The sequence below is a fragment of the Vigna angularis genome, chromosome 4 (assembly GCF_016808095.1).
Source record: "Vigna angularis cultivar LongXiaoDou No.4 chromosome 4, ASM1680809v1, whole genome shotgun sequence".
NCBI classification, from domain to species: Eukaryota; Viridiplantae; Streptophyta; class Magnoliopsida; order Fabales; family Fabaceae; genus Vigna; species Vigna angularis.
In genome coordinates this window covers 37,343,494-37,362,517 of record NC_068973.1, presented here as the reverse complement: position 1 = coordinate 37,362,517, position 19,024 = coordinate 37,343,494, and the positions used below count along the sequence as shown (strand labels likewise).

The 19,024-nt window shown below is 35.5% G+C and overlaps 3 protein-coding genes across 3 annotated transcripts; 1 reads left to right on the top strand and 2 right to left on the bottom strand.

Moving 5' to 3' along the window:
* Window positions 1-42: 42 nt before the first annotated feature.
* On the bottom strand, window positions 43-7,919 carry LOC108331599 (lariat debranching enzyme). Its single transcript, XM_052876540.1, has 13 exons — window positions 7,447-7,919; window positions 7,130-7,251; window positions 6,836-7,029; window positions 6,108-6,290; window positions 5,897-6,015; window positions 5,629-5,768; window positions 4,892-5,011; window positions 4,647-4,739; window positions 4,389-4,423; window positions 2,099-2,404; window positions 1,795-1,974; window positions 1,434-1,599; window positions 43-633 (listed from the first exon to the last, which is right to left on the bottom strand). The coding sequence occupies exons 1-13, from the start codon at window positions 7,725-7,727 to the stop codon at window positions 218-220; spliced, it is 2,355 nt and encodes a 784-aa protein (XP_052732500.1). The 5' UTR covers window positions 7,728-7,919; the 3' UTR covers window positions 43-217.
* Window positions 7,920-8,420: 501 nt separating this feature from the next.
* Window positions 8,421-10,524, top strand: LOC108331598 (protein TIC 55, chloroplastic). Its single transcript, XM_017566402.2, has 3 exons — window positions 8,421-8,925; window positions 9,104-9,206; window positions 9,313-10,524. The coding sequence occupies exons 1-3, from the start codon at window positions 8,534-8,536 to the stop codon at window positions 10,432-10,434; spliced, it is 1,617 nt and encodes a 538-aa protein (XP_017421891.1). The 5' UTR covers window positions 8,421-8,533; the 3' UTR covers window positions 10,435-10,524.
* A 589-nt stretch (window positions 10,525-11,113) lies between these two features.
* LOC108331024 (uncharacterized) lies at window positions 11,114-12,627 on the bottom strand. The gene is made up of 3 exons (XM_017565636.2): window positions 12,318-12,627; window positions 11,587-11,736; window positions 11,114-11,480 (listed from the first exon to the last, which is right to left on the bottom strand). Exons 1-3 carry the CDS (start codon window positions 12,513-12,515, stop codon window positions 11,406-11,408), a joined length of 423 nt encoding a protein of 140 aa, XP_017421125.1. The 5' UTR covers window positions 12,516-12,627; the 3' UTR covers window positions 11,114-11,405.
* Between the last annotated feature and the right edge of the window lie 6,397 nt (window positions 12,628-19,024).

Below are 19,024 nucleotides of genomic sequence, written 5' to 3'. Positions count from 1 at the left end.
TTCCAAGCCTAAATAAAAGAAGAAGAAAAGAGCAGCCAAATAAAATTAAACAACAGTTAAATAAAGAAAGAAAACCCAGTCAACCCTTTAGACTATTCTCCTGAAAAAATAAATGAGAGGACAACAAATAAAGTAAGCAGAAGATACTAATAAGAAAAACCTCATTTTACAACTTTGTTTTCTACAATTAAATCAATAGCTGCATCAATTTTTCCCCTTATGCATTAGTTGATGCACAAGATATTCTAATTTCACCCACATCACCAGATTTGACTCCAACAGTGGTGAGCTTCAAGAAGGACTGAGCCCAATTTTGAAAGAAAAGGTCTTGATCATTTGCAAAATCCTCCACTAATATCCTTGTGCTATCATTGCTTATGAGAACAGAATCTGATTGGAAGAGGCCCTTGTGAGCCAGAAGATTTTGGTAGTACATGTTGTCAAAGACCAAAGATGTTTGAGGATCATTGTTGACCTTTACAGATGGTTGTACACCAGATGGACATTGTTCCATCAGCACTTCAGCATAGTCACTGTCAAGGGTTTTGTCAGCCAGCATAAGCTTTCCCCTTGAATCTTCTTCAAAACGATCCCTGAATGAGCTGCAATGTGCTGTGCCTATGGTATGAGCTCCTGAAAAGTTTAAATAGCACTACATAAATATGTAGCATGATTTCGAAGCAAACAGTGTCAAAGGTTAACACATTTTGTGGCTGACAATAAATTATGTTGTGCGGTTCTTATGTCAAGCACCTCTGTTTGAAAATACAGAAAGAGAAAAAGGCCAATAATGTTTTCCAAATTGGACTGAACTAGTTGAACCGTGATTTCTCCCTAGGATCATTAATTTACACAGTTGAACAACTCAAAACATGACCTTTAACTGTTATATATGGTGAATTTGATGACAGTTGGGAAGATTCTCATCAAATGACAGTGACTCAATAACAAGTTGGAGATAAATCTGATAATAAATTTTGTTATGATAAATTCTAATTTATGATTCAGATACTACGTTAAGAAGTGAATTTTAACTCTATCTCAGTCTTCCAAACTGATAAAGTGAGACTTTATTATATGGGACATCCAACATACAAGAATGGACTATTTTTTGGAGTTTACTTGAAAACAAAATCACTGAATTAATTCAAATAATAATATCTCAATTAAGGTTACTAAAGGCTGAAAACCAAAGGGAAAACAATTGTTAAAAATAAACAAACCAACAACAAAAAAGAGGATATTGTAGTGACAATCATGAGATTTGAACTACATCACATTAACAGATTCTTCTGTGTAAACCTGTGAGGGGGTTACTGTAAAAGTTAAAAGGATAAAGGTATCAAGTCTGAAGAAACCTTAGGGAGTAATTTGCTACAATTAAAATCATTCCCTTGGAAAGTTACAACTAATTTTGGACATAGAAGATGCACCTGAAAGGACTACAAGATCAAGTAAGGATAATCCTTTAGTGGCAAAGAGTTGAACCATCTCATCCATTGAAAAACTGGTATCCACAATGTTGGGTCTGACATTTGAAGCAAGTGAAATCATCCCATCTCTCCTACCTGTAGGAATCATAATTCTAGGTCCACCAGCCTGTTCTCAAGTCCCCATCGGTTAATAACAGTACCAAAAGAAATGTCATGTCAATATACCATTGAAAAAAAAATGGTATTTTGACATCAAATATTTCTCATTTGATACATAAATGTGAAAAAAATGGTTATCAAAAGTTGCAAAATAACCTCTTTTTTTCCTTGAATATCATCCATGCAATGTGGTAGAACTTACTATGTCAACAGCATCTCTAGCAGCCATAGCTATTATGTCCGCACAAGAAACAGTTCCAGGGCAGAATTTCTCAATGACCCTTTTTGCTGAATCTATCACTGAAAATCCTCCAACAGATCTATTTCCTGGATCACTTTGTTCTGTATTGTTCCCTTGCAGCATCAAAGAGGCATCGCATCCCTGCGTATAAAATGACCATTATCACATGAAGAAAACTCACTGTAGGCTAAAACTGTGAATGCATGCAACATCTGAGCTTAGAATCAAAAGAAAATCACTTGTCATGAAGCAGTTTAACACTGACCTCCACAAAGCAATCATGGAAAACCAAGCGAAGGAGCTTTCCAGGAATAGAAGGATCAGTAGAAGAGAATGAATTAACTGTGTCTCTTATGATTAACTCAGCCGATGGGCATGAAGCTGCATAGAAGTTGAAAGAGAGGCTACCCTTAACAAAGCAAACGAAAGAAAACATAAAAAGATAAGAGATTGCTAGGAAAAGAGTTCTTGTTCTTGTCTCCATAGAACCAATTTTTAGTACTTCTGGGGCAATGCATTGAATGTGCAAAGTCTTGGACTTGATAATGATACAATAGCAGAGGTAACATAACTAGGAAATTGTGCATATTTAAAACTACATTTATGTGGTTGGTTGAAGTCAGTAGGTAGATAGAGGATTTGGTTATGCATTTTCCTGTTTCTAACTACTGTATGGTTTCTCTCACCAAGCATTGTTTTGGTAGAATTAATGAAAAAACTCAAAAACTGTTTTGGAAGAATTAGTAGAAGAATTGTTTTTTCCATTACCTGTCATAAACTTTGAAGGCCTTCTGTATGTGATTGAACACTGATGTTTTATCATATAAACTTCAATTTAAGTTTAATTAGTGTAAGTGCGTGTCTTTTTCTAAGTACATGATTATCTTCAATTTGATTCAAAAGATCATATAAACTTTAGGTTAACGTAGTAGTTACAGTGGAAGTTTTTCTTAAGATGTGTGTTACCTGCATGTAGCTAGTGTGGCGAAGTCTTATCTTTTTTTTAATAATTTATATATTGAAAGCACTATTTATATAGGTTTAATGGTAAAACTGCTTAGGCATTGTTAGAAGTTAAAATATGTTTTGTTAATTTTTAAAAATTATATTCTGAAAAAATATGTAGTTATATTTAATAACTGGGGAAAGATACGACTTAAAAGAAAAAATTTATTACGAGGTATTAGATGAACCTATAAGATACAACATGAATATTTTAAAATAATAAATATGACAATTGCTTTGTTTGCACCCATATATTAAAAAATTGTCCATATTAATAAGCACTACATATACTGTGTCTCTCTTATGTGTATTTGGTGGGGGTAATGCACGTTCTTACTTAGCAAGGTTTAATAGTATAAATGATCTCTATTTTTTTACGATTTTTTTAAATAGGTCTTTATTTATTTTCCTTAATTAAGTCTTTATTTTTAAAAAATTAAAATAATTAAATTTTTATAGTCAATTTCGTACTAACAGAAGATATCACTAGTCGTGATTTTTTTTTAATAATGGATAAGAAAAAATGAAGAGAACGTACTTTTCTTTCAACTTAATAAGTGAATTTTTGAAAACAAAATTTGATTAAGCAAATTGCTGAGAAAGGCTGCATTCAATTACAATTTCTCCAATTTATTAATTTAAAAATTAGAAATTACATATTAGAATAATCTAATTAATAATGACCTCTTAAACGATATGTGTTCAATTTAACAGCAAATTTGTTTTAATTTTTCAAAAATAAAAACCCAATTAAAAAAATGAATAAATAAGATACCTATTAAGATTCTAAAAAAAATGAAATATTAAACCTAGAATTAAATACAACATAAGAAAATCAAGAGCTATTTTGATAAATAAACACGTGGTTAAGGAACAAAGTTGTTAAAATCTAAACATCAATATTCTGACCAATAGTCATAACTGCATTGCAATGTCAAAAACTAAATATAACAGCCTTTAAATTTGTAATCGCTTTGGGCCTCAACGTATTTTAAAAAGATATTCCTCTCAAATTAGTTAAGATAAAATAAGTAATCTTAGTTAGTCTAACAATTACTATTTTATCTCATTCATGAATCATTGAATCAATACCAATACTTGTTTTATCACCGAAGTTAGTTCGAATTTTTAATTTAAATTTTTAGCTTTCAAGTTGAATTAATAGACACCATAATTTTTCTTAATCCCCACAATTTAGAAACTTGTACATTCAATTTACTTCTATCTAACAAAACAGAATTATTATTATTATTATTGATTATAAAAAAATCATTGATAACAGTATAATTATTATTATTATTACCTGAGATATACGACTTTTTCTATCTCTATTATATTTTTATTTGAAGTTTTACTTAATTTTAAATGTACAGCTTTTATGTGCATACATTCTAGACAGGACTCCACCCACTCAGAATATTCTCACAATGTCATTGAATGTCTTTCTATGCATAACTGTATATGAGCTTTTAAATCCAAAACACAAGCATGGCTTCTAATCTTTGAATACCCAAGAGATGAAGAAAAGGGAAGCGCAGTACAGAACTAACGCAATCAATAGCAGCAAATCCCTTGACAGAACCACCTGATGCAGAAAATGCAGTAAACAGCAATTGTAAGAAAAATGGCCAGTTAATAATATACATGCAACTAAACTACTCGTTAGTGGGAAAGAAAATCCACAATCTAGTGAGTGCCCCATCAAGAGTCAATATCGTACTAGGCATAAAATGCTAGTTGCAGATAATTACCAATTCAGTGTGCTAATTTCAAACGATGATTCACAAATTTGAAGTCCCGGTCTCAACTTTCAACGTTATCAACTTTTGGTAGTTCTGCATCACCATCATCATCATCATCCACATCATCAATGGGAATCTCCTCATTATCATCACTAATGCCTAGAAATGTATATGAGATATTGTAAGTTGTTTAGCTCAAAACGAAATATTGTATGTCTCCAAGATATTCTCCAGATTTCGCTTCTATCAGTTTTTGTAAAAAAAATGGACCCCATTCTTTATCTATGACCATTAAAAAGGCTAAACTTTACCTCTTTTAACTGAAAGAGAAGGATAAGGTGAGAAGTCCTTTGCATCAGGATTTCTATCAAGAAGATATGGAAGTTCCAGAAGCTGCAAAAAAGATTCTGTCTGAGGGTTCCGGGGATTCACTGAAAAGGAAAATAGAAGAAAATTAAATAAAGTTAACACTTGTATAGTTACATTTTAAATAATACAAGACATGACATGCTGAAATAATGACAGATATCACTGTTGCATAAGAAATCGGTCTTTTTCTCTTTTAGTTTTCCTTTCTATAAGCTAAAACTATACTATTAGAAAGATCAGAAAAATTAATTAGTAGGAGTAAATACACAAGGTCAAAAGAGAAGTGTTAACTCACAAGTAACTCTTAAATAATTGTGACTAATTCAGAATATAGAATGTAATTGACAATTGGACATTCATTTTAAAGGAATATTTTTAGTTTGACTTAGAGCCTATTTTAATGTATTACCGCACCACAAAATGAAAAAATCAAACTTTTTACTGACATAAGCACAAGAATGGGAAGACACAATAGTCGACAGTGCCTAATCATAACATGCATATAAGATGTTCATGCATGGGAACTCCCAAAGTATGCACGAATAACATTATACACCAACAAGTTAGCCCAATCACTTAAGTGATCAGGATTAGAATATCTTTATCCAGAAAATAGGCTGAAAAAATTTTGATTGGTGGCTTACAAGGTGAGCTTAGTAATTGAAAACAAAAGAAATACCAGTCAAAGCACCACCAAAATTGGACCGTGAAGGATCATAGGAAGGAGCTGTTCTGACAAATTCAAATGGTTTGCACCCCTTCTCACGAAGCCTGCTTCTAACCCATTCAAGACAATCTTCCATCTCGAGATTTAAACCTCTGTCAGCAAGTGCATATGGCATTGTTATTATTATTATTTGAAGGGGGAGAGGGAAAAGCTAAACAATTGGAGAACTCAAATCCTAATTGTCAATAATGTTATGGTGATTTCACATGCACACGCACACCTGAAGTTTGCACCTTTGGTGGTCAAAGGGAAGATAGGGTTGAACTTCCGTGTTATCGCTAACCATTCTTCATCATACCGAATCTCATAAGGTCCTGCATCTGATTCAATTTCCACAATCTAAAGGCACAGAACATGCCATGATTGTAATGCCTAACTCAAATGGCTATCACAGAAGATTAACCCTGAAAATTATCACTGTATGCCTATACCTGTAAGAAATCACGCCCGACAATACATTTGTCCAGTGCAAGGAATTTTGTCAGTGGACCTCCTTCCCCATGCTGAACCAGAGCAGCAAACTTGCAGTGTAAGTGAGCCGAAAACCAACAATTTGGTTTCAGTTTTTCTAGAAGTTCAGCAGCAGCTCTACTCCCTAATCTTTTTTCCTCTATCTGACAGATATAAGCCTTATTAGGTAAAAAAACAAGATACTGCCTTGTTATAGAAATAATTAAACACTACACAAATTATCAAAGACTATAGTCCTATCTGGAACAGATTCTCAATAAATACGTTTAGGAGAAAAAAAACAGATGATAAAATGAAATATGAAAAAAGTTCAAAATTAGCTGGCGGATGGTGTATAAGCTAATTTAGAAGTGCTCTAATTTAACATCTATTTTGAACTTAAAAGCCATTTTTTTTTTTCGTCCGACAGTTACTTGTTAAGAAGTTCCATCCGAACAGGACATAAAGCTCAATGATAATGCATATGATGGTTTCACATTCCCCTGAAATAAATTTATGTTTCTCATTTTTTTAATAAAACAGACACGAGACTATCATCCCAGCTCTTAGCTCATTGCTTTCTCAATGTTGCTGAATCCTTGACAAAAAGCAATACAAGCAAATCAAAATCCAGCATTCGCAACACGCAGAATAATAATTACTAAACTCTAGCAGTTTCATTAAGTTCAAAAATTTCAACAAGCCCCACCTCTTGCCTAAAATAGTGCTTGCGCCGAACAAGCTCCTTCCAATCCCCATAATCAGTGATTCTAAGTGGCCAATCATGCGAAAGAAAAACATCAATGGGCTCCTTAAGTTCCATTAGTTTGCGAACATCATACTCACGAACATGATACACAGACCTAATGGTACTCTGATCATAGGGAGGCCTCTCATAACGTCCTGCTCAAAAAAACACCTAACATCATTCAGTAATCGGCAAACAAACGCCCAATTCAGATTCAACACTTTAAAATCCACAATTCACAAACAGATAAACAACCTAATTTATAGTGTCGATCATTATAGATCCCAGAGAGACCACCAATTCGGACATTCCCAAACCTCACCACCCCAGCAGCTCCCAAGAAGTAGATATTAGGAGCAACCCATCCTCCATAGTACCTAAAACAAACACGTACCAAAAGCTTACCAAAACAGCAACAGTCAAGATTTTAGAAGAACAGTCCGTGACCGTAATTTTGGCACGAAAGTCAATGTTTTTAAGTCACAGTTGTCGTCCTAAACAAACAATTGTCGAAACCCTAAATCGCATTGCAACAGAACAGTTATTAGAATGTGAAGCTGAGGTGAACTAACAGTTCCCAGAGATAATTGGACGCTTCGTGATTGCCGCCGATGAAGATGGTGGGGTAAGGGGCAACCTCGGCGCCGGAATAGTACTTCCAGAAGGAATTCATGGAGCGATACTTGGGCGGGACGTTCAAGCTCTTCAAATCCTGTTCGTTCCTAACCGCTTGGAAATCGCCGCAGCAGAGGAGAAGGTCGATTTTCGTGTTCTGGGATTTCTCCAAGTGCTGTAGGGTTCTGTACACGTTGTCCAGGTCGCCATGCATGCACCCTTCCACCGCAATCTTCATCCTCTCTCGCTTCCCTTAACTGATCAGAAACCCTCACAAAACCCTAATTTCTCGTTTCCGTTATTTCTTAGCGGATAAATTTAAATGCTCTCCTCCTATTTTCCTTTATCCGTTCATTTTTTGAAAATTAAAGTACGACGGTAACACTACACGACTGTCAATCCAGAAGTACCAACAATATTAAATTAAGTAATAAAGAACATATTCCGTGTTTTTGTTTCCTTCTAAGAAAAAGAAATTCAACTGATATTGCTTGCTTAAGTAACTTTTTCTCGTAAAAACTTGCTACAAATGTTCCAATTTCATGTCAAACTTCTGATAAAGACTACTCACAGTGTATGTAATTATGTGAATAACTATGAGTATTTCTTTTATATTTAAAAGGTTTGTCCACGCGAGTAAAATAAATAAATGAGAAATGGTACTCCGAGACGCTTTTTACCTTCGTTTAACACATAATTCATTTAACACAATAAGTAAAATGATTATAAAATATAAAATTTTGTATTTTCTAAAAAAGAAAAAATAATATTAAATAAATGTAAAAAAAATTTAAGTATGTCAAAAGAATATTTTTTATAAATAAATATAGCTAAGATGGAAAAAAAATCATTGTAAATAATGGATATCCACATGTTTTTTATTTACTTTTATATCTTAACTGTTAAATGACGAAGAGGGTATGAGTCTTCCGTGTTGTATTATGTGGTCAGGAACAACACACGAAACGTGCAAGTCTCTCTTTTTCTTCCTCCTTTTTATTTTTGCCACTTCTTCTTCTTCACTCTTCACTGCTGTTACCTGACATGGCGTTGGTGAATCCTTTTGTGTCTCCCACTCGAACTTTCCTCCCTTTGCGCGTTTCCGCGCCGCCAAACAAGGGACTGCGTTGGACTGTCTACTCCGCTTCCTTCAAACCATCGCTAAGATCCAAGCACGCCACGTGTGGCGCCACTGCGGACTTAAAAGCTGCACCTTTAGCTGACAGCGAAGCAGATGGCGCAGTTCTTGTGGTTCCAACCACCGAGGAGGAGGTAAAAGGGGAGTATGACTGGACGGAGGAGTGGTACCCTTTGTATCTCACTAAGAATGTTCCCGAAGATGCACCCTTGGGACTCACAGTGTTTGATAAACAAGTCGTCTTGTTCAAGGATGGCAATGGCCAGTTACACTGTTACGAAGATCGCTGCCCCCACAGGTTACTCACTGCTTATTATGATTGTAATTGTCGGTTGAGTTTGGTTGTTTTCACTTGGAATTTGTGACTACTTTTACCTTAATCGGCATGTCCCCAGTTACTGAAAATTCTGTAGTTTCACTGATTGCTGATTTTTGTGTTTGTCAAATGATGGATCTTGTGTCTTCGTACAATTCAGGTTAGCCAAACTGTCAGAGGGACAGTTGATTGATGGAAGGCTTGAGTGTCTATACCATGGGTGGCAATTTGAAGGGGAGGGCAAATGTGTGAAGATACCTCAGGTTGGTAATGCACCTGCTGTTATCCTCAGCTAAATAAAAGTTACATTCCCAGCTTAAGGCCACATGATGTTGCCAAGTGACAAACTTTTTTTTCTGTTTTCAACAGCTTCCGGCTGATGCCAAAATCCCTAGGACAGCTTGTGTTAAAACGTATGAAGTGAGGGACTCTCAAGGTGTTATTTGGGTGTGGATGTCCCTCAAAACACCTCCAAATGATAGTAAACTACCTTGGTTTGAGAACTTTGCAAGGCCGGGATTCAGAGACATTTCAACAGTTCATGAACTCCCTTACGATCACTCTATTCTTCTGGAGAACCTGATGGATCCTGCTCATATCCCTATCTCACATGACAGAACGGATTGGACCGCAAAAAGGGAGAATGCTCGGCCACTGAGCTTTGAGGTGACTGAACGAACTGATAGAGGGTTTGCAGGTTGGTGGGGTGCTGAGAAAGATGGGTCCAGGCCTAACTTCTTGAGGTTTGGGGCTCCGTGTGTTCTACAAAATAACAGGGAAATGGTTGATAAAAATGGTGTAACAAACTACTTCAGTGGCCTGTTCCTTTGTAGACCAACTGGGCAAGGGAAATCCATGCTTATAGTGAGGTTTGGATCGACAAGATCGTCATCTCCACTGGCAAAACTGTTTCCTGAGTGGTACTTCCATCAGAATGCATCCAAGGTTTTTGAGCAAGACATGGGATTCTTATCATCTCAGAATGAAATTCTCTTGAAAGAGAAGGTTCCAACAAAGCAACTTTATCTGAATCTGAAATCATCAGACACATGGGTTGCTGAATACAGGAAGTGGATGGACAAAGTGGGGCATGGGATGCCATATCATTTTGGTCACAGCACCATCTCTTTGCCCAAAGAACCTGCTGTGGTTGAACATGCACCCGCAGGACTCGTTGCAGGACAATCAGCTTCTTCACCTGCCAAAGGGGGCATTGGAACAATGCATGCTCCAAATTTAGCCAACAGATATTTTAGGCATGTCATACATTGCCAAGGATGTAGAACCGCAGTCAAAGCTTTCCAAGCTTGGAAAAATGCCCTTTCAGCTGTGGCAGTTACATTGGTCGGTTTGGCAATTCTAGTATCTGGGAAACAGTGGAAGGCCATTCTCTTGGCATCTGCTTCCCTGTGCTCTATTGGAGTATATGCTTGCTCAAGCGCCATTGCAATGAACACTACAAACTTTGTTAGGACACATAGGAGATTGTGAGTGAAAAGTTGGAAAAATAGTTGTTCAAATTAATACTTGTAGTTTCTATAATTACTAAATGAGTTACAGATTTGATTGGGTTTGGCACAACATTTGTATAGTTTTCAGTATTTTTTATTTTACGAAATTAGATTTGAGCTGAAGTAATATTATATTTTAAAGATTTTAATACAAAACTGTGCTTGTTACAAAAGTTTATATACTTTCAAAATCAATAGAAGTTGCATTTTTCACTGGCAGTACTGTGTTTTAGATTTAAATAAACTTGATTTTATTTTATTCTATCGTAACTAAACAAAGCAAACATTATTTCGCCAAGTCATTTTTTCATCAGATAAGATTTATTTACTATAAATAAAATAAGATACTTTAAAATTAAAAATTCTATTATTAATTAGTATAAAAAATTTCAAAAAAAATATATTTCTAAAGATTAATTTATGCATGTAATAAGTTAACCTGTGAAAAACAGTTTTATTTTATTTTCTCATTTTCTTTTGTAAGAAGAAATTTATCTCTGTTGTTCAGAAAGGGAAAGGGAGAAAAAAGTTCCTCCTGTTAACAATTCAACGCAAAGATCTGATCATGCTTTGGCAGGGAAGCCTAGTTATATTACAGGTAGAGTCAATATGATTATTTTTCTCAAATTCATACCGATCATGACTTCATATACTGTGTTCTCAGGGAGTATAAGCGTTCATTTCATTTGGTAAAACAACAACATTTATACAAGTTAATAAACATACAAAGATGGTACAAATTGATTGCTTTTAGTAACAATTCAATCTTAAAAAATGAATAACCAGACAATTTTTTCAAAATAAAGCTAAAGAGACTGCTGCATCTGTCGGACTCAAGTAAGACGAGGTATAATATAACTACAATTCTCAGGACTCACAAGCCATAATATAACTACAATTCTCAGGACTCACAAGCCTCGCTCCACCACCATTTGAGCAGTAGGTTTGGTACTAGGAAGTAGGAGGTTCTCCCAACCATTTTGCACGAAAGCCTGTTCCTTGACAATCAGAACAACACATTGATCCCTGAATAATAACAGATTAAGGGCAAAATTAAATACCAAGAAAACCGTTTGCTACGAGTTCACAGGTAAAGTGAGTTCATCAGGTTAAGTTAGCCATAGAGAGGTACCTTTCCGGTGCATATGATACAGGTAGTGTTTCTAGATGGAACTTCGCAAAGCATATTATCACCAAGGATAAAAAAACCAGTACCCGCACACCATTTACATTCGATATGCCCTTTTGAGTCGCAAGATGAACACACGATTGGCCTTGGTTGCTGTAAGCATCACAGATATATATATCAAAGACCAGCTCAGAAACATCAAACATCAAACATCAAAATGAATTTTATAAATTTTAAACTCTTCCTACAAAATATCTCGCCGAGTGATACCGATTGCAATGACTATGCAGGAACAGCTGAATAATCCCCTCATTAATACTTAATCACAGATTCATGTTGCCCTTTGCTAAATATGTTATATTTAGCATTGAATTTATTTGGAACAAGCATATGTAAACTAATCTTAAATTAAGATAGTGCAAATATCTATACGCTGAGCGTATCAAAATTAAGCTCGCCTACAGCCCAGATGATAACCATGGTTAGTCAAAACTCCCCAAAAACACATTAAGAAATGAACCTTGGAAGGGTATTTGATCAAGCATAGTCATAAGACTTGATTATCCAACTACTTAATATATAAACACAGCCTTCGAATTCTACCATGTAATTAAAAGAATTCGAACATGTTAAAATAAATTATATTAAAAATTCTGAAAAGGAAAGCCAGAAAACGAAAAAACCTAAAACGAAATTAGAACGAGAGGAGAAAGAGAGACAGAGAGAGATTGAACCTTGGAAATTAACCAGGCTCGTTCGATGCGCTTGGCGAAATCAGAAGAGGAGGAGTCCACCATAGAAACGTGGACGCGTAGGCGAGAATTTTTGTTGACCGTTACAGCATTCTTAGAAATTGGAAATTGAGTTGAAGATTTCGACAAACTCTTGTGAATCACTGCAGAAGCAGTGCTACAAGAGACGCACCTACTCATATTAGAAACTCTTCTCTGCAATAATATGGAGGAAAAAGAATGGAGAAAAATGAATGAAAAATTGTTGTTATTGTTATAAGGAGGAAAACACCGTCCATAATAAAAACATGGAAAAACAACACCGGAAATGTCTTATACGCCCGCCATAAGAAAATTCTTCTGGAACTCTTCCTTGGCACAAATTGAAGGGAGCCCAAAGGACCATATGTTATTGGATCTTCAGCCCAATTTTTTAGTGTTTTAACTCTCTACACCACTAAAAATCCCACCAACACTCCCTTGGAAGAATATCCTATGAAAGAATGAGTAATTTAAAATAGAGATGTAAATTTTTAGTTTCATACATTTCAAATTCAATTGAAGACACTATTTATTTCATAATGATTTTAGGGTATATGATTCTCACAAAATTATATTGTTAGAAGAATTCAATAACTTAATTAAATTTATTGTAAAATATCTCTTAATGGATATTTTCCTTTTTATCACTGCCTTGTATGGTTTTATTAATTATATAGGATATTTTGACTGGTCTTTCATTGTTCAACGTGACATTCTTCTCATTCACAACAAAATTGTAATATAATTTCTAAGTGTCCTTACGAAATATTTATTAAAATACTATAATATCTTTAATAAAGTGAAAACAGAGAGAATTGATTTTAATAAGTCTATAAAAATTTCATAACTTCAACACATTTATAATCTAATAATCACTATATTATACATTTTTATATTAAAATTATTCTATAAATTACATGATCATTAAAATAATTTAATATTCTTCCCGTAAACTTAAATATCCAACATTAAACTTTAAGTGTACACTATATATTGAACAAGTTATCCAATAACAAGTTTCATTTGGTGTATCACAAATCATCTAACTTAACTTAAACTATAATAAATATTCTCAATTTCCTTTCAAAGATACATTCTATCATTTCAACAAACAAAACAATAATATATACCAAGTAATGTGAATGACAAAATAAACAAAAACATTTATAATAGAATTCACAAGTATTAAATACTACATGCATTATAACCATAATCTATATATATACCATACACTACATTTTTATAAAGGACTATCAATTATACTCATTCTTTTAACATGACCAATAAATATATTTAGTTAACATATCTACTATCATTAAATTTGTACCAATATGTTTGATTTACATCTTTTACTCATTACTTTTGATTGATAAATACGTCAAATCCGTGTGTTTTTTCTACTTTCGAGTATTTATCATTAAAAAACCATTATAATACTACAAATTCATCCTCCATTGTAAACATGGCAATCATAGATTGTTTTTCACTTCTCCATGATATAATGCTCCTCCAACCAAAAGAAAGATGTATTCAAACATGAATTTCTTTGATGGATTCGAATAGTTAATCACTTCAAGGTGATATGACCTTCTATATTTAAGCTCGTAATCATTTGTGTCTTGTAAATATTTAAGAACTTTCTTTATAACTCTTCGATATTTTATTCATGTTTACTTTAATATTAACCCAACATTCCTGTAAGATCCATAGAAAAATATAAAAAATTTTCTATCTTATTTTATTTTCTGGTTGTGATCCTAAATATTTAAGTGTAGTATGTATTGGTTTGTAGAAAGTATTGAGAAAGTGAATAAAAATTAGTTAATATTAGTTTTTATACTTAATTTTCGAAATTTATATGAAATAAGGCTTAAGTAACATTGTTTGCATTAAATTTTCAACAAATTTGAAATGGTGTAGTGGTTTGTGCATATATATTGATGTTAGAGAACATGAGTTCGATTCTTATCCAGACACTTCTTAGCTTTACAATTTCCATTTTTTTAATGATTGGTTGACATGATGTAGGAAAATTATGCAGAAGGGGTTGTTCTTCTTTGTTTTTTTTTTTCTTTTCTTTCTTGTTTCTTCCATGCATAGTTAGATCTAGAAAAAATTAAAGTGAGAGTAAGTTAGAATTTTTTTGTAACTCTAGGAATGGCTATTCACGGAGAAGGTAGTGTATTTGTTTTTTTTCCTCCTTTAATAGTTTGGTATTATGTGCTTTTGCATGGGATTGGAGAGGTGGTTTTGTGAAAAAACAAAACTCGTGTCTGATATGTTTGGGTTTGTAGTGAGCAAAGAAATATTTGCAAAGACTTTGGAGGCATAGGAGGGACTCACCTCATTGTTGTTTTGTTGTGGACATTATTTTTTTTTAGTCTGAAGTTGATTAGAAAAGAGAGGAGGAGGGGCTTTTAAATTAGCTTAATTGGTGAGTCAGAAAAAAACATTTTGCTACTATTCTTACAAAAAAAAAACAGAACACTAGTAAGAGAGGTGTAGAGACTTTGTTCTTCTACTCTTAGTTGAGTTTCAAAGAGGATCCAAGAGGGTGGAGTGACTTTGGGGTACATCAAGAGGAGAGAAGCTTGTGGTCATTTCATTAACATCAAAGAAAAACTCTAGAAAATTTCTACAACAAGAGGTAAGGGGAGCTTGCCTTGCTTTATTTAGTTGTGATTTGGTGAATGGTGGGAATGGGTATATATTTGAAAAGGGTATAGCTTGATATATGTGTTGCATGGGGTATAACTTTGATATATGTTTTCTTGGGGTATAGCATGATATATGTGTTGCATGGGGTATAACTTTGATATATGTTTTCTTGGGGTATAGCATGATATATGTGTTGCATGGGGTATAACTTTGATATATGCTTTCTTGGGGTATAGCATGATATATGTGTTGCATGGAGTATAACTTTGATATATGTTTTCTTGGGGTATAGCTTGATATATGTCTTGTATGGGGTATAACTTTGATATATATTTTTCTTGGTTATAACTTTATATATGGGTTGCATGGGGTATAACTTTAATATATGTTTTCTTGGGGTATAGCATGATATATGTGTTGCATGGGGTATAACTTTGATATATGTTTTCTTGGGGTATACACTACAAAAAAAAAGGGCATTACCGAAGGTCAAAATCCCTCGCAAACAGTCAAAAACCGTCGGAAAAAGACATTTACAGACGGCCTGCCGACGGCCATCGAGCCGTCGGTAAATCCCTTGTCGCTAACAATTACCGACGGCTTTTGCCCTTCGGTAATTACCGAGGGCCGAAAGCCTTCGGTAATTACCGAGGGCCAGAAGCCTTCGGTAATTACCGAGGGTCAGAAGCCTTCGGTATTTTGTGTTGAATAGAAAAAAAAATTGAAGTGTGCCAGCATGTAGAAGCACACGGCTCTTGTACTCAAATGTGTGAAATTGAAGAATATACAATGGATTGGGCTGCACACGTGAAAGTGGGAGAGAAGTCTTTTAATTATTTATTAAATTTTAAGAAGCAAGACTTTGGAACATTGCATCTCACGGCCTTAAGGCAGCCAACACAAAATGGAATCTATTTCTCTTTTAGCAAGTGAAAGACAAGGGGACACCATATGGTGAAGCACGTTAATGCCAAGCAAATTGCTTGAGAAGAAATAATGTTAAATAATTAAAGATTGCACTTGGGAAACACCATGTCCCACACGTCCTCTCAATGGTAATGAAGTGGAGTTTTTCAACTTGGAGCATCTTGATAGAAAGATGCCGAGAATACAGAGACATTCTGAAATGGTGGGGCACAATGTCTCATAAGACTCATTCACATTTTCTTTCAATTTGAGAAGATAGCACCAACACGTGCCAACAAGGAGCTGCATGCTGAAGTTTGCTGTCACGGCTCTGCAAATGCAAGGAAAGGAAGCTTTCATTTTGAAGAGGGAACAACAGCAGCGTAGCCTGCACAATCCAGCCATCAAGAAGAAGAAGGTCTTCAAACTGTTGCTACCATGATGTGGAAGAGGAGAAAACGAAGTAGCCACCTTGAGATAGCAGCAGTGTGCGAATGGTGAAGCAGCAGCCACCGGAAGAGCTGGAAAAAAGTGAAGCAAACTGCACTGTCCAGTAGGGAAAGCACACAGTGATTGATGTAGGAGAATTGGTGCAGAGTTACGTTTCAGCTAGTAGAAAATTCACGGCTGGTTAGAGAAGAAAGTGGAGAAACCGTGAGGTGAGATGAGCAAAAGGAGAATCCAGCAACCAACGTCCCAGCAGGGAGAATTGTTTGGAGATTTTTGGTCCACCAGCCTGCACAAAACAGCAGCCACATCCTGCGGCTCATGGTCCAGTACACATGAAGAATGAGGTTGGAGAAAAAGAGCCAGCAAGTACAGCAGAGTGAAGAAGAACCGGGAGTGTGAAGGGAGAAGAGTTGATTCATTGTTTGGGAATGAAGAAGGGAGTTCACAGCTGGAAAGAATTGACATAATCCATTAGCTTGGATGGAAGGTCTCACGGCCAGGCTCCAAGATGGTCCAGCAGCTCAACACTCACCACATCATTCAGAGGCAAACAGAAGAGAGAAACCACACACTCAAATGGAAATTATTTGTTTATTTGGCATGGGAATACACGTAGGAAATGAGGGCAACTTTCCCTTATTTTCATAAAAGTGGAGACTCTTTTCATTATGGAATGCGCAGGGAGAATGAAGAAATTCTGAACATTCACTATGGAAGCAAGATATTTGGAGCCTTTAACTGCTTGTTGATGGCATTGATCCTACAGTTTTAGAATGGGTAACAAAATACTCTGCCCATTTTATTTTATTTCTCACCGTTGTTAAACTTTTTCTTCCCAAACTATTTATCACTAAACCATACAAGAAGTATCAACTACTTTTTGCAGTAATATTGTCAAAACGCAAATACACTACTGGATATTTAACTACAACTATACAATACAACAACATAATTTGATGCACTTGATCTAAGCAATAACTTACCTCCACAACAGCCACAACCTTAGGTATTGCAGCACCTCCGACAGTTATCTCGTGAAGCCCTTCTCACCGACAGCCCCTGGATTATCCTCCTCGCCAACTCCAACCTCTGCTCAAAACCGCGCCACAACCCACTGACCCGACACGACGTACCTCCTCACGCTGCCAAAGGATCAACAAATCCTAAGACAACCACCGTCCACAACCGAAGGCGTCACGTCAAGGCCTCTGTCCTTCAACCATAGACGCTTTTCGACAATGGAGAGGAGCTCCAGAATCACCAATGGCGATGGCGGAAACCTAATGGACCTTGCTTTCGTAGGGATTACGATTGGGGGACAAGGGAGAGGGGAGAGGGAACTCAGAAAAGGGGAACTTGCTTTCGTAGGGATTTTCAGAAAATGGAAGAGGGAAATCCCAAATTCTCATTTCATTAAGTCAATGCCTATACCGAAGAGCGAAAGCCTTCGATAAATTTGTTGCCCAATACCGAAGGGCTAAAGCCTTCGGTAAACACCAGCCCAATACCGAAGGGCAAAATCCTTCGATATATGCTAATTACCGACGGTTCAGAAGGCCTTCGGTAATAGTCCTTCGGTAAAGAGTGCGTTTATGGTAGTGATAGCATGATATATGTGTTGCATGGGGTATAACTTTGATATATGTTTTCTTGGGATATAGCATGAGATATGTGTTGCATGGAGTATAACTTTGATATATGTTTTCTTGGGTATAGCTTGATATATGTTTTGAATGGGATATAACTTTGATATATATTTTTCTTGGTTATAACTTGATATATGGGTTGCATGGGGTATAACTTTGACATATGTTTTCTTGGGGTATAGCTTGATATGTTTTGCATGAGGTATAGTTTTGATATATGTTTTGCATGGGGTATACCTTTAATATGTGTTTCCTTGTTATATTAGTAATTTTTCAAGTTATGTTTTTATGGTTTCCATGTGGGGTACCTTCTTACACTCTAAATCTAGAGTGTATGAGGTGTGAAGGGGTGAGTTTTCTCTTCCTTTTAGTGGAAGAAATGAGTGAGTAAGTGGGTTAGGAAGAAGACTGAGCTTAGGAAAAAACCAGGGGGTGTAAACTTGGTAATTTCAGGGGGTGCGCCAGAAATTTTGTTTTCTGGACACGGGGTATAAACTTAATAATTTCTGGGGGTGCACCAGAAATTTTGTTTTCTGGATAGGGGTATGAACTTGGTAATTTCAGGGGGTGCGCCAGAAAGTCTGTTTTCTGGACACGGGGTATAAACTTAATAATTTCAGGGGGTGTGCTAGAGATTCTGTTTTCTGGACACGGGGTATAAACTTAATAATTTATGGGGGTGCACCAGAAATTCTGTTTTCTGGACAGGGGGTGTAAACTTGGTAATTTCAGGGGGTGCGCCAGAAAGTCTGTTTTCTGGACACGGGGTATAAACTTAATAATTTCTGGGGGTGCATCAGAAATTCTGTTTTCTGGGCAGGGGGTGTGAACTTAGGAATTTCAGGAGGTGCGCCAGAAATTTTAATTTCTGGACAGGGATGTGAAATTAGTAAATTTTGGGGTTAAAAAGAAAAAGTATTTTAAAGTTTTTTTTTGAGAATTGTTGGTTATTTTGTGTGGCCTATATTTCGTTGGTTTTATACATGTTATTGAGAACATGTATCAGAT

Coding starts and splice junctions, on each gene's coding strand:
- LOC108331024 (XM_017565636.2), bottom strand. CDS start 12,515: ATGAGTAGGTGCGTCTCTTGTAGCACTGCTTCTGCAGTGATTCACAAG. Junction 11,737..12,317: donor GAGCCTGGTTAATTTCCAAG/GTTCAATCTCTC, acceptor TGATGCTTACAG/CAACCAAGGCCAATCGTGTG. Junction 11,481..11,586: donor GTATCATATGCACCGGAAAG/GTACCTCTCTAT, acceptor GTTATTATTCAG/GGATCAATGTGTTGTTCTGA.
- LOC108331598 (XM_017566402.2), top strand. CDS start 8,534: ATGGCGTTGGTGAATCCTTTTGTGTCTCCCACTCGAACTTTCCTCCCT. Junction 8,926..9,103: donor GAAGATCGCTGCCCCCACAG/GTTACTCACTGC, acceptor CGTACAATTCAG/GTTAGCCAAACTGTCAGAGG. Junction 9,207..9,312: donor AATGTGTGAAGATACCTCAG/GTTGGTAATGCA, acceptor TGTTTTCAACAG/CTTCCGGCTGATGCCAAAAT.
- LOC108331599 (XM_052876540.1), bottom strand. CDS start 7,727: ATGAAGATTGCGGTGGAAGGGTGCATGCATGGCGACCTGGACAACGTG. Junction 6,291..6,835: donor AGCACTATTTTAGGCAAGAG/GTGGGGCTTGTT, acceptor TATATCTGTCAG/ATAGAGGAAAAAAGATTAGG. Junction 5,012..5,628: donor TTTTGGTGGTGCTTTGACTG/GTATTTCTTTTG, acceptor TTTCCTTTTCAG/TGAATCCCCGGAACCCTCAG.